General features: G+C 44.8%; 1 protein-coding gene across 3 annotated transcripts in view; it reads right to left on the minus strand.

Moving 5' to 3' along the window:
- Positions 1-15,240, minus strand: part of nav2a (neuron navigator 2a) — a 106,497-nt gene that overhangs the window by 60,111 nt on the left and 31,146 nt on the right. The window contains exons 3-6 of one of the 3 annotated variants that reach the window (XM_027281562.1): positions 13,536-13,588; positions 3,577-3,649; positions 2,063-2,309; positions 1,830-1,886 (exon numbers count right to left, since the gene is read on the minus strand). In XM_027281562.1, the coding sequence (XP_027137363.1) occupies positions 1,830-1,886; positions 2,063-2,309; positions 3,577-3,649; positions 13,536-13,588 (430 nt within the window). Of the gene's footprint in view, positions 1-1,829; positions 1,887-2,062; positions 2,310-3,576; positions 3,650-7,786; positions 7,924-13,535; positions 13,589-15,240 lie in introns of those variants that run through there. The other 2 variants (XM_027281564.1, XM_027281563.1) reach the window with 2 other exon arrangements.

Genomic DNA, 15,240 nt, shown 5'->3' on the forward strand with positions numbered 1-15,240 from the left:
TTGACAGAGTGCAGGTCCCCGGAAGTGTGTGTGTGTGTGTGTGTGTGTGTGTGTGTGTGTGAGCTCGGCAGCCTCAGATTACACGTCCTGCTCCTTTATTTCACCCCCGCTCAGATTAGACAGGATATACGGCCTGTGGATTTATGACGCCTTGATTCCATATTGTAACTCAATTTGTTGCCTTTGGTAAAAGGTCTGCGAGCCGAGCTGTGATCTAACCGTGGCACACAGGCCGCCAATGAAATGCTAATTCACCAGTCATCCTGGGACTGTGAGGCGGATTATAGAATCTCTAATTTCCGGCGTGCCATTCACTCTGACTGACCGTTATTTATTGCAAGATTTACCACGTTATATAATCCAGAGTCATCTGGCTTTCAGTTGAAACAGGACCAGTCCTTCCCCCCTTTTAGGCTGGCTACGCAACTAATAAATATTTGATTTCATGCTGGTAAAAATAAACTTTATTTCATATATTTGAGTCTGATATGGTCGTGGGCGTCCATGTGGGACGGCACTTCCCGAGGAAAACAAGGACAAGAAAAGGTTTCTGTCACATAAATGTCATATTTGCTCAAAATGAAGAAAAGCTCGAGGCTGACGGCGCACCAAAAAACTTCAAGGTAATGATTTAAAAATGTGAGGAACCACTTTACGTACGCTCCTTCAGGCTTATATAAAGCACACGTGATCCTCCTCATGCAGAAAATGTTTAAATAATTAGATAGAGCTGTGTTTTATGTGTCTTCATGATGTTTCTCACACTTTGCCTTTGTTTGAGCAGAAAGTTGCAGGGATTATGATGCATAAGGGATCTCTGACTATCGTATTTGCTCAATTGCAGTCCATATAAACTCAGAAATCGAGGTAGATTGACTTCCTTTGGGCTTTTATTTTGTAAATCTGTGAAGAAAAAGGAGGATTGTCGATGTGAAAAATGAGAAATGGCAATATTTCTCATCCCACACTCGCTCATAAACAAATAAAACATTGCAATATTAGTAAATAAGGCAACTTTTATGAAGCTTTCAGCTCTTTATAATCTATTAAAAGTTACATTTATTGTCACATGCTGACAGTAAAGCACGTTTTTAAATTAAAATCTCTTTCATCGTGTAGTTCTGCATGCTGACCAGAAGGAGGTGCCGTTGCATTGCTTTGGAGAAGGAGCCGGTGTGGGTCAGGTGCAATGCAAACAGAATCTGGGATGGGCAGCATGCAAAACCGCATCCGCATGAATCCGATTTCAAGGTGCATCATCATGACATAATACGACACGGCATGCTTAAAAAAAAAAGAAAAAAAAAAGAGGCAAACGTGAACGCAGGGAGACTCGAGAGCATCGCGGGAAGCTCAGCATGACACACGGTCATATTGTAGACGTGTACTCCTGCCACAGATTCTGTGTGTGTGTTAATTATTGATGCCATATTATATGGGGGATGTGTGCTTGTCAAGCAAACCCACACACACACACACACACGAGCACACACACACTCTTACTTAAGGGTTATCTAAAGGTCTTTCACAGCCCATTTAGCAGGCTTGCCAAATGAGGCGCGCTGCCAGACAGACAGGGATGTCCGAAACTGGAGCCTGGAGCTTTAGTTCCTATCTGCTCGACACTACCACTCATGCATATTGGATAGCTGCTTGTAGTAGAGATTGCCCTCAATCACAGACAAAGAAACAACATGAAACTCGTTACGGGCACAAAAGCAACGTTATCCTCTTGATTAGGGGGCAATTTCTACCTTCCTACTTCCAGGAATGAGGCGGGACAGGAGGTGTGGTAGAGGAAAGAGAAAGGAGAGGCAGAAGAAGCTGACCTAGAGGTCTTTTTCTGACCAAGGGAAAACCTGAGCAGTTTACTCTGAGACCCATCCCTAGAGGAGAAGAAAAAGAGAAGAGATATGGAAGAGGACAGAGACAGAGAGGTCAGGTTTACAGTTATAAATGGCAGGAAGTGTGAAAGATCGAGGTGACAAAATGACGGATTAGAAAGAAGTCAGACAAACCCATTCGCCCAGTTTCAAGGTGTACACTCCTAACATCTCCTCACCTGGACTGCATCTCGGCCTGTGCTGCTTTCTGGGCTGTGAGGGCGGGAGTCCCATGCGGAGAGTGGCCGAGCTGTGCCGGGGCGCTGCTCTGCTGGCTCAGGGGAGGATGCGTGCTCTGGGTGTGGGGGACGGGCGGGAGAGAGGAGGGCTGGGAGTTCTGCCGCTGGGCCTGCTGCTGCTGCTGTTTGTAGCGGGACAAGCTGAAGAAGAGGCCGAGGATGGCTTTCAGATTACCATTCCGGATCTCTGCGGGTCGGGGAGGAGAAGGACAGAGATATTTAAAAAAAAGGACAAAGACAGAGAAGAAAAGGTGGACATGAACGTTACTTGAACCGAGCAGAACGACAGCTGCAGGGCTGAAGATACTAAGCACAGGACAACTGCTCTCCATCCATTCTTTATTGGCTTTACTTGTTTACACAGAAATCTCATTCATGCATATGAAGTGACCAAAAAAACAAATGGTACGTTTGAGTTTAACAGTCATAAAAGAACCAAACCGTAACACAACATTTGGTTTTGAAGGAATTTTGAGATGATTTGGTTTCGTTTTTTTTTTCCATTTCATTGGTTTATTAAAGGAATAAAGACTTTTTTATATAAATAACAAAGGCTGTACTTTGGGGACCAAGATTGGACAAAGGTGCCAGCATGCCCGATGACGAAACTGGGACCAGGGCGGCTGGACCAAATGGGGGAAGGACCGCGCACCTCCTGACCCCTTCAGGGGATGGGCTCAGTTCCCTTTCCCTAACCCCAACCCTAACCATTTAGGCTCCATTCCTAACCCTAACTGTCTTTGGCTGACCACAGATCCTCGACATACCTACTATTTTCTACATTGAAAATCCTTGAACATAGCGCCTTCCCGGACGGTTATCCTAACCTTCTTGATTAACCCTAACGCTCGATGTGATTGATTCGCGATAATCAATAAACCTAACGCTGCTGCTGCTGCTGTGTATTTTCAGTTGAAGTCCTTATTAGCTCCTTCATCTGACAATGACATGATTAAGTGAACAGACTCTTAGTTGTACTTGTTACTGAAATAATAAATGTAATCTGCTGCTTTCCACAGAACAGAGAACTCACACCTGCCCTGATGTGTCTCTTGCTGTGAGGGGACGTCACTATCGACTGGTTACACTCGCACTGTGTTATTTTTAACATTTCTATTATTGTTCCTTGTTCCCGTGTGAAAAATATGATGTGAGACAACATCGCTCTTCGTTTGAAGTCGGCTACATATAAACACTGCTCTATTCTGAGCTTTCTGCTACATTACTGCCTACATGTTATAATGTCTGCTATTAATGTAGTGTGTCCCGGGCGAGAGAGCTCGCCAATAAACACTCCTGAATGTATCGAGTTACCATTCTTTATCTTTATTCCATAACACAAAGGATATTTGTTTAGTAGTAGTGGCCCGGCCCAGCCTGGCTCAGCCCGGCCTGGCCTGGCTTAGGTTTGGCTCTACCTCTGTTGTTCCAGTGAGTGCATGAGTCCAGCTTACCCTCTGAAGACAGACCCTGGATGTTGACTCCTTTGGCTGCCAGGAAACTGAGGCAGGCATCGATGTTCTCAATCTAGAGAGGGAAGCACAGACACACAGCTGTAAGACACTGCCCTGCATTTCCATTTCCAATTTGCATATTTGTATAATGCGAGGAAGCGCGCTGGTCTGTCTTTCGCACGCTTTCCCCCCCCCGAGAATGCGATGGCAAAGGTGGAAGTCTGCAGATCTATGTAGAGGAAAGGAAAGCTGGCAGCACAAAATGTACTAACCTGTTACAACTGTCAGAAAAAAAAAGAGTTGCTGAACGTTAACGGTGACAAGGCTGAACATGTCGGGACGACAGATCATATATCCTCCAGAATTCATGTATCTGATGCTGTTGGATCAAGGAAAATGGGCTGCTATGATATAAAACTAAATCTTCTCATGTGTATTGGATTATCTTTGGCAGTAAGTACAGATTTCATGCCAGTACGCATACATTTAAAACCATTCATGCATCCGCTACAGCCTCATCCACAATCCACAGTCCAACACACACTGACAAACGTGTGAATCCCATTCAGGATTATTCTTCTCAGGTTCGTTTTGTTTGAGTTTGGTCACCAAACCTCAGAAAAACATCGTAAAGCAGATGTGTAACGAGCACAGACACAGCCACGTGCGCAGAAATGACACGGGATGTTGAAATCCTATTAAAATCATCACTCAAACAGGATCCGAGCAGACTTTCGTCAGTAGAGCACAACAAAGAATCAAACCATCTATACCGACTAAGTTGCTATGACAGCAGCCATGGCAACCTGAGCAGACTGCTGAGCTGTCACTGGACTGCGAGAGGATTTGATAGGCAGACACGGGCTTTGTTTAGAGCCCCACGTGACCCCATTATACACCCGAGCCTTCTGGCTGGCCGACGTAATCACAAAGTAAACCGCATAATAAAAACGAGTCATCGAGCGGAGTCGCCGCAGATGAATGGCCGATCAAAGTTTACCAACTGTTGTGTCCTCGATGAGCAAACACAGCAGGTACGGCACAGATGTGGCTCTCTCATATTACACTGTGAGGTGGTACTGTACGCAAGGCAGTTACTTAAAGAACTGACTGTGAAGTGGACGTTTAAAGGCATTTTACAGTTTGCACAAAGGTTACAGAGGTGCTTCGTCTTCTTTGGCGTGACATTTATTACACGTGAGGGGTAGATTTATAACTCAGGGAAAGAACAACAGCTCAAATATGATCTCCCAGCCAGAGGGAGTGCAGATATAGAGCAGTGAGTGCTTCCAAGACTCAAACACAGATGAACTGCGTCCTTTGTAAAAAGAAAAAGAGGCCGGGTGTGGGCTGCAACCGGGAGGGTCCCGCTCACTAAAGATTAATGACATGATTACACTTAATATGCACCGACTAAATATAGCTTGACCTATACAGCTCCCTCTGTGCTTCTCCAGTTAGGAAGTATCCGGCTGTGAGGTGAGACGCTGAAGTAACAGCTCATTTACATCCGCCGCCATTAAAACGTGCCTACATCTACGGACTGCAGACGCCGCGGGTAAACCGAAGAGTGCACTGCTTCATATATCCACGTCTACGAGCAAACACCCACTGCTGTTTTACCGTTAGTTACATCTCCTCTTATATTACTGTTATACACATCCACCACCAGAACTTCATCAATTAAATCCACTATACAACCATAATACTATTAATTACATCCACTAACACAGGCCTGGAAGGAAGTTTTTCCTTGCCACCGTCGGCAGGTTCTGTTATGGTTGACGGGTTAGGGTTGATAGGTGCATGAAGAAAAACCCCAACCACAAACATTAAGATGCAATAATTCAATAATTAAGTTGGTAAAGAAAAGAGCATTCGGCCTTTATGTGCTCTCTATTGTATTGTATTGCTCAACAAAGCACGGGTGGGATCTACGCGTATAAGATAGGGTGAATAAATATGATAAATGTACAAGATATACTTTATTAATCCCACGAACGGGGAAATTCCTTTTACACTCTATTTTTATTTACATGCATTTTAACCAAGATACACACACATGCAGTACAAGGTATAGACATGCAGTTGGGGGGATCGGTGCCTTGGCACCTCGGCAGTGCCCAGGAGCTGAACTGGCACCTCTCCAGCTCCAGTCCACCTTCCATATTTGGTCCATGCGGGACTTGAACCGGCGACCCTCCGGTTCCCAAGCCAAGTCCCAAAGGACTGAGCTACTGCCGCCCCCGTACTGTATTAAACGTCTGTTCCTGTGGTTATGTTGTGGTGTTTCTATGTATCTGTGTGTCTACCTATGTGTGTCTGAGGCTTCCTTGTAAGGACAATAAAATATCTACCTATCTATTTGTCCCATGCAGCTAAACAGGCAGCTTCTCTTCTCTATCCACTATGCAGTGCAGACACATTTATGTTAGCCGGCCAATAATGGAAGTCAGCTGCAATGTGAGTGCAAAGATCAATTCATGTGTGACTAAAAAAAGGCGGCTCTGTCACTCTTTTATTCACAGCCGTGTGTATTTATGATGCACAACAAGCCAACATGGACTTTTAATGTTTATCTCCACCTTCTGCCGCCGTGTCTGCGCTGCCAAGAGAGAGCGGGAAACAAGAACAGCAAAAAATATTGTAGTCCAGATTGTAGTCCTTTTTTATTTCCCCTCTCAAAAAATGAAAATGTTTTCTGTGGAGGTTGAATCTATTTGTTGACGTCATTTTGACTATATAAACTTTACATGTAACAAGTAGTGACGTCTAATCGAGCACGTCCTCTTGTCCTCTATCATAATTTATATCACTTACTATCATATCAGTAACCGTATTAGTTAGTCTGTGAGCGCTGACAACTGCTGATCAAATGCCACAAAATGAAACATTACACCCAAACTGTGCAACCAGCCTGACTATCACATCCATCACTAATAACTCTTTAACTGACAGATAACCCGACAGCTCAGTCCACATCGCCACTCCTTGATTACTGCTTCTTACTCTCCCCATAACGTCTATCAGAGCCGTGTTGGTGTGCGTGAGGAGGAAGCTGGCTGACTTCAGGTCACTGATTTCAGAGTTCTGAGTTCAGACAGCAGTGCCGCCGCTCCTGCTGTCATTTCCGTAACCTCTGACCCCAGAAACAGCTGTTGGAGGGGCCGACATATGTCGTCCTTTGAGGTGATGCAGCAGAAAACTTCAGAGACTACGGCTCTCTTCAAATGCCAAAGCCTCCTTAAAAATAAATACTGCTCTAACCTCACCGACATACCCAGAGACTTTATTTAATACCCCGGGCCTAAACTTCATCTGAGTGACTGAACCACCACGGCCGCCACCACCGCCACCAACCCCCCTCTGCTGCCCCAAATTCCCCGGTATAGCTGAAGTTTAAATAGCAGCAGCCTGCAGAAAGTATACTTCATTAAGATACCCCCATCGTAAATGCCAGGCCCGCCCTGCTGCGATGCTCACCAAGCCCCGCCTCTCAGGGGGGTAGAAATACTGAAACCTCTCGCTATTTAAAACCTGCAGGGACCAGAGCTTGGAAAAAAAAACCCCAGAGCAACACGATTCAAGTCTACAATCTGCCATCGGCTGCAGAGACGGAGACTCAGAGTTCTGTCACTTTATCTAAGATTTGACTCCTTAAAATCAGCTGTCCTGATGCTCTGAGGGGTTTAACATGTAGCTGTAACATCCCAGCTGGTGATTTTGGTTCTACATCGTCCCCCTGATCTCGCTCTGCCCTTGTTTCCCGTCACCTTTCCAAAATAAAGGCAAAAAACAACAAAAACAAACCATTTTTCTATAATTTGGGAGTTCAGAACTGTAGATGGATCTTTGGATGGATGAGAGGTCAAACGTCTTCACAGATCTACAACAGATTTAACTCTTCTCAGAGAAAGAGACGACCTTTGAACTGTTGTAGTTTCAGTTCAGAGTTATGAAGGTGTGCATGGTTACTAAAGACATCCAGCAGGAATAAGAAAACTGTAGCAACCTACAACAACCAACATTTCTCTCCTGCTCTCCACGAACTCAGCTCTAGGACTTAAACTTTCTGATGAATGAATGAAAACGTCCTGAAGTAAAAGTGAAACACACAAACAGTCAAACATGTGAGGACGACCAAAGAGAAAGCTCTCATTCATTCTCTGCGGATCATCAGAGCAGAAACAACACGACCGCTGACTCCTACCTGCCTGAACGTGAGACCTGCTCCTGCAGCGTGACTCCTCACACCTCCACCCAGGCCACCGTCACCTCCTGCTCTGCTCTGCTCCGGCTCCCGGCAGCAGCAGCAGCATGGGGGCAGAGCAGCCGACAGCCCTCTGAGCAAACACTTCTTACCGTCACACCAATACTATCGTGTGTGTGTGTGTGTGTGGGTGTGAGAGAGTGTGTGTGTGAGACAGAGTGTGTGTGTGTGAGAGAGAGGGAGAGAGAACTAAGAGAGGAAGGGGGAGGGAGTGTGTGTGAGTGTTACGTGTCTGAAGCGGGATTTGACTGATAGGAGCGTTTTGAAGGCTGATACAGAGGCCGATATTTTTAGACCAAAGTCGCTGATAGCAGAACTTTGGTGAAGGTTTTCACGTCAAAACATCACAAGTAACTTTATTCTTTGACAGATCATGAAGGGGCTTAAACTTAAACTACACTAGTCTGTGATACTGAGCTCTAAAAATATATTCGACTGATAATATATTCAATAATACAGTTAAAACTCAATTTGCATCTGCTTTTAAATGAATAAATTTAAAGTCTGGATCATTATAGCTTCATGTGGCAGTTTGTACACTGTACACACAGTGATCAGACGGTTCAGTCGAATTATCGATGCAGCTATTTGTCCGTAAAACTGAAAGTAAGTCGCTCTACAACATTTATTGCACTCGTAGATACGGAAGGTGAAAGTTGTAAACTGTGATGCAGTGTGAGTAATCATTCCACCATTCACCTTCCTTTGGAGAAACCTGACGGGCTGACCCAGATCTCAGCGATGAACAAAAATAATTGGTAATTAATTTCCTAAACAGCATTATTGAGCTACTGAATGAATTGGTAAAGAATGCAAAAAGCCCGGCTGTGCTGGTGTCCCAAACTTTTCTGAACCTCCTTCAAACTAAACAACATGATCGGCTGGTATCTGACATCCGGCCGATATTTTGCTCTGATCTGATCGGTCTATCTTTGACAAACGCTCTCTGTCATTTGATTTTTTCTGACTGTTGGGTTCTTGAGAAATCACGTCACACAGTTGTGAGGCAACGTGATGCATCCCAGGTGTGTGCATAGGTGTGTGTGTGCCCACACACACTTTCACTCTCACAGATAACGCCTCCTCGCAGCTCACCTGCTGAACTTTGACATCTACCTCAACAGTTCCCGCTCTCTCTCTCTCTCTCTGTCATTTCTTTAGAAGTGATGCTGCAGCAGATACACACACTTTCATAGTTCAGGTTCACCGTGTGTATTTTCTCTTTTGATTTAATTATGTGCCGTGTTGTTATCTCCTCATAAGATGTGTGTGTGTGTGTGTGATCATCCTCAGGCTGGAGCGATCTGCTTTCACAATAAAAACACAGCTGTCCTCGGGCTGCGTCAACATTTCCCTGCTGAACTTTCTGTTGCCCAAACACCGTTTGGAGGCCAAAGTTTCTGGAATAATCTCCGGTGTCGTATCGCCTATGAATAGACTAACTGTTACTGCGGCGTGCACTGTACGTACATCATGCGCTCATCAGCTCTCGGTCACATTCTCATGAAGTTTCACAGAGGTTGCAGGGTTGTTGGATTGGATTGCATAATCCAGGCAAGTGTTTCTGTTATTTTGTCCACCCCCTTTGGCTGTTTGAAAGCTTTCATGTGAAAGACAAACTGTTTCCAGGGCCTGAAATAAAGATTTGGTTGCGTGGAAACGGTTTGCTCAGTTGTTTTCTGACCAGCTGACACGGTTGGGAATTTCTCCGCTCCCTTTGATCAAACATTGACCCGCCTGTTGAATCATTAATAAAACATCTTCTGGGTCTCGTCCTGCTTATCTGCGTAAAACTACACCGTGCACAAAAATACTCCAATTCATCTGCGTCAAACGAGCAGCCATCTGCTCGCCACTGTGCAGACTCAGACACATGTTACTGTGTGTGTGCTCAGGTGGAGCGGCGGCTGTGCTCAGATCAGTTTTAAGGGTGGGTGTGAGTGGGAACACACAAAGATGGCACGAGCTGGATCCTCATTCCTCCGTCTGTTTTTCATGGAGCTCATTAAACACCTGGTCCTGCTGGTTTCTACCTGTGTGGCTGTCAGTCAGTCAGTCAGTCAGTCAGTCAGTCAGTCAGTCAGTCAGTCAGAGGATAAACCAGTCCAGCAAACAGGGTGTTAAGAATAAAGGTAATAATTAAACTGTGTGAGACAGGAAGACGGAAAGCTTTCCACAAATACAAACCCAGATCCGTCACTCTCTCCTCAACATGCAGCCTACAGCACCGCAGGGCGATCAGACCTCTGAGATAATTTCATTTAAAGGGTCACTTCCATTCTTTGCCCCCCCTGTGCGATGGAGGCAGCATCTCTGTGGGGTAACAGTGTCCTCGTACTCCACACAACACGCTGCCAACAGTATTTATCTGAAATAGACGCTTTAAATTCAGCTTGACCTAAAAAAAAAAGTTGGTCCACCTCCGAAGTAAAAAGTGAATCAGGTAAATGACACAAGGATGACCAAATGTTACGTCTTGTTTAAATCTACGGAAGTCTGATCTGAAGAGTTTTCTCTCGCCTCCTCCTTAGCATGGAGGGCAAACTATGGCAACGTGCAACAAACGCAAAATTTTTTAGTTTATAATATAAAATATAAAAAATATAGTCTGATTCTAAAGTAACAACATTCCACACTAAAGAAAATGAGTTATGAATATTATATTCTGTAAATAGAGAGAGAGAAATCACAATTTTCATTTTATCTTTAACCTGTGAAAGGAGCTGGAATTTTATGTATTTATTTATTTAGTCAGGATCATTTTTGTTTGTTGTTGTTTTACTCAGATCTGCTGCAGGAGGCCAAAGTGCGACTAAAGGCCTGTACCTGTTCTTAAGTTATAAACAAACAGAGAAAATGATTTAAATCAGACACAACTGGATCACCAGAATCGCTCCCTCTCGGGTCTTTAACGTGAAACACCTCGTGCAGATTTATCTGTGTTTCTCTGTGTGTATGTATGTGGCATCCTGTGTGGTTTTAACAGCTCGGTGTCAAACCGACATGCTCGCTCTGGGCTGAACCAACACAAACAAACACACACACACACACACACATGGAGCCAGACTGGGTGGCAAAAGAATGACCCGGCGATGGGGGTCCGTTTAACGAGGGTGTGACAGTTGTAAAAACAAACCTCTCGTTTGAGGAGCAGCGTGGTAACCGGCCGGCGTGAGAGCTCGGCGATGCGTTCCACTGATGGAGGCGATTTCCATGTCGATTGGTTTAGAGGCGGAGGTCAAGTTAAGTGGCTGTAATTGGCGGCAGCTCTGGAAGCTTTGGGGGGTTTGAAAGCAATGAAATAAAGTGCAGCAAAAGTGGGCACTCATACTCACGCACACTCCAGCTGCCAAGCAAACTCTCCGAGTGTGTTTGTGTGTGTTTGTTTTGACAGTATACGGCACACAAAGCAGACATTTGCATAATGACTGCGGCTGCACCTGCCCTCAGCGCCGCTCGGCTGCTTCAGATTTTGCTTTCAAGCTGACAGACCGACTGAAATTAGAAGCAGCGATCCACAAATACACAAAACGGCAAAAACCCGAGCTCAGCCTGTGCAAAATACCAGCCGCTATCCCATAAACAACATCACACTCCATCCTGACTGTCACGCCGTCAACCAACATTCAGGACACAATCACATACATTATATGTTTAGAGGCACTTGATTTGTCTCAGAAGGATCCTGCAATCTTCTTGTCTTTAGAAGCTGCTGAATGTGAGAGAGGCTGCACAGGATGTTGAACAAAACCACAGACCGCTGAGAGCAAAGGGCTCAATTACCGGCGGCTCGGGGGCGTAATCAGCGCTAATGGTAGAGTCCTAATTGATAGTGAGTGGGAAGTGAGACACCTTCAAGGGTCTGGAGTGAAAGAGAGAAAATCTATGAACAGAGAAAAAACGTTTATCATCCCCTTTTATTTTAAAAATTAAGATCTGTTTTCCTTCGATAATCCAACGATAAAAAAACAAGACCAACATTTAAAAGATGGTTCTGAATTTTCCATAAGTCAAGCCAGAACATCTCAAACTTCCCCTGGTGGCTGGTTGCGGTATAGCTCATTAGCCCCGTCCCCTCCATGTTAGCAGATGGGACATGGTCCAAACTGAAATAAATACTTTTTAAAGATGGTTTCTGTCATTTGAAGTAGTTAAATAAATACTTTTTAAAGATGGTTTCTGTCATTTGAAGTAGTTTTTATCATGCTGATGTTTGTTCGGGTCTTTGCTTTTCTGATAGGTTTGGTTTTAATTTGTTATTTCATTAAAAAAAAGGGGATTTCATGCGTTACTGGGACCTCGACACCGCGGCTCCAACCGCGATTACTACTGCTCAGACTCTGGCTCCAAATGACGTCACCAATATAAGATGGCAGGAATATTTAGGCGTGTATGTGGAGCTGCGTCGTCAGTCTATACAAATGCAGGGAAAGTTTATCGCACTATATTTAATAATACAATTACAGCTGGATTCAAATTGTGCAAAGTTTCTTTCATTCCCCCAGAGCTGATGCTTTTATAAACGATTCTGTCACTGCAGCTCAGAATAATAAGAGGAAACTTTGCTGTTTGTTTGATAACTGGAATTAAAAACTCAAGCTGTTAATGAACTCAGAGTAAATTAGAAATGCAACATTTCCATCAGTCAGACTTCATCATGCATTAACTATTTTTCTAACTATGTTTCCACGTGACATTTATATAATGTCTGCTTATTATATCCATTTCACCTCCGTGAACATCAGATCAGACGCCATCACATGAACTCGCTTGTAGCCTGAGGATGACCGATGTTCAGAGAGGCGAGGTAACCCAACGAGAGTTGAAACAAAGTTGAACTTGCCCCGTTTGTATTTCCAGTTATGATAATTTGAGGATATGAAAAAGAATCCTGATAATTCTGCAGCTCACCAAGACGATGAAAGCAGCACCAAGGCTTGAAACCAGAGCACTTAAAAGAAACGGGATGTCCTCGTGAGTATGATACTATGGGTCCATGTGGGGAATGATGAAGAAGGGTTCAGGGATCAGCTGTGCTTCCACCTCCTCCTCCTCAGTTGTTAACCATGGGCGTGTATCTCTGTGGTGCTTTGAGAGGCTTCGGTGAGTCTGGCTGGTGGCCAGAAATAGCCCCCTCAGCTGGCACACTGGCCCAATTTACGACCCCTTAACAATGAGGCGAGGGCAGGCCCTGCCCAGGGCAGCAGAGACCACAACTCTGAAATCACCAGCAGCAGCGTTACAAAAGGAAATCCCCACTTACATATCACCGGAGACAAAAATCACATCATCAACATTTTCTTTGTCATCAGGCGCTGATGCCGCCTGCCTGCGTTCACTCCCAGAGATGAGAGGAATGCTGACTTCTTTTACAAGTGTAACAAGACGAGGCGAAACGCTTTCAACCGAGCGCCAACTGCCAGAACTCTGAGCCAGAGGTTTTCACGGACGGCAGCCCGCAGGACCACAAAAGTAAAAATAAATGGACTAACCATTCCCATCTACAACTGTTCTGCACCGCGGCTCCCAGCGAGGGGCCACATGAGTCGGCGAGATGGGACCATCAAAGAGACGTGTTACTTCACACACACACACACACACACACACAGACACACAAACACACACACACACTCGCACGGAGGTGAATTTTCACAGCGCGCTGCCAAAACAAACTTAGAGGGTCACTTACCATCTGAGAGCGGCTCTTGGGACAGCCATTGATATCATCGATCTTCTCATTGGCTGAGGAGAGGCAGAAAGAGGAGGCAGAGACAGAGAGACAGAAAGGCGTGTTTGGTTAATGTAATCCTGCCTTTTATTTCCTCCCTGTGTCCGTGTGTGTGTGTGTCAGACAGTCGCTGGCTGACTGAGGAGCAGAGGTGCTACACTCCTCTCCCCTCCCACCGAGACATGAAACACTATCTGCTCACGGCAAATGGGAGCGGGGGGCCGCTGGGGGCCCGACCGAGATGCTGCTTCTTTTCAAAGGGGGCGTGTGTGTGTGTGTGTGTGTGTGTGTGTGTGTGTGTGTGTGGTGTCAAGGATTCCTCCCGTCTATTAAGAGGTCCGGCCCACAGCAGCTGAGACACGGTCGTCAGAGCTCGCAGCTGACAACTGTGCCAACAGCGTGGCCTCCCTGCATCAGGAGGCTCGGTGGGGCCCACAGTGCAGCTCCGTGTCAGGGCCGCGTACTGCACCACCTACCCTGCGAGAAAATACTTCTCCACCTGTCAGGTGGATAAATACGCAGTGTGTTCTTGTTGTGACTCCTAAAACAGAGTTAGCTGTCATCACAGGGCGCATATAGAATTCATTTAGTCAGTTCGATCGGTCAGGTGTTTCAAAGTGGATCTGAGGGACTTTTTAAACATCCCTCTTTAATCTGGCTTTTACCTAAGGTGCTGAATTTTTATGTCCTGATCACTCCGTTACTTTTATCTCTGTTGATCAGGTCGTATCTACTTTTACTGCAACTGTTCTTAAATGATGCTTTCTACCCTATAGGTCTTAATTTTTCTTCTTATTTGTTTCGTTGTTGTAGTTTTATGCTTTTTACTTTTTCTTCTAATCTCTAGTTTTTCATGCAGCTGCTTCCTTACCTTAAGAACTGTTAGTTTTTGTCTGTTTCTGTTTTTAATCTGCTCTGTGAAGCACCTTGGGCTACAATTCTGTATGAAAGGTGCTCTAGAAATAAATAAAGCTGAGTTGAGGTTGTACAGGAGACAGCGGTCAGCAGACGGGGATCCTGGCACAGAAGCAGAGCTATGCACTGCTGTGTACAGGGTCAACAGCAAGACAGCGAGGGAAAACAGTGAAAATATCCTTAATATAGGATAGATATAAACAGATGTTTAACTTAAAAATCTGTTTTTCTGCCACCTCCATCCACTGGATCCCTTTTCCAAACAGAAGGGCCGACATCTTTGTAGGTAAAACACTGACGATGCATAATGTATAAAATACTCAAACTGTCCCTTTAGGCTGGTGAAGCAAACATGAATGTTGTTTTTATCTCTGCTGCAGAATAATAATTTGTCTCATAATGAAAAGCCACATTTGGAAGAGAGACTCAGTGACTTGTTGAAAGAAGTTAATTTAATTCAAATGACTCATAATGAGTTTTTAGTGACGGCCAGTTGACGCGGAGTTCAGCTCAAAGCAGATCTGAACTTTTTTGACTTGAATCTGTTTCAATAAAAAGAAACGTGAGAGGAGCTGATGGTGGTTGCGTAAACATCTTGTCAGAGTCTATTTACCGAGACATCAATAAAATAATAAAGTGTGGAGGCGGTTTGAGAGACTTTAACGATCCTTGGCGAACGTGTCAGATCGCGTACCGTAGCACAAACAAATCTGTTAACGCCGTTAAATGATCAGTGATTTAACACTTCTGC

Source organism: Larimichthys crocea, chromosome VIII, assembly GCF_000972845.2.
Source record: "Larimichthys crocea isolate SSNF chromosome VIII, L_crocea_2.0, whole genome shotgun sequence".
Classification (NCBI taxonomy): domain Eukaryota; kingdom Metazoa; phylum Chordata; class Actinopteri; family Sciaenidae; genus Larimichthys; species Larimichthys crocea.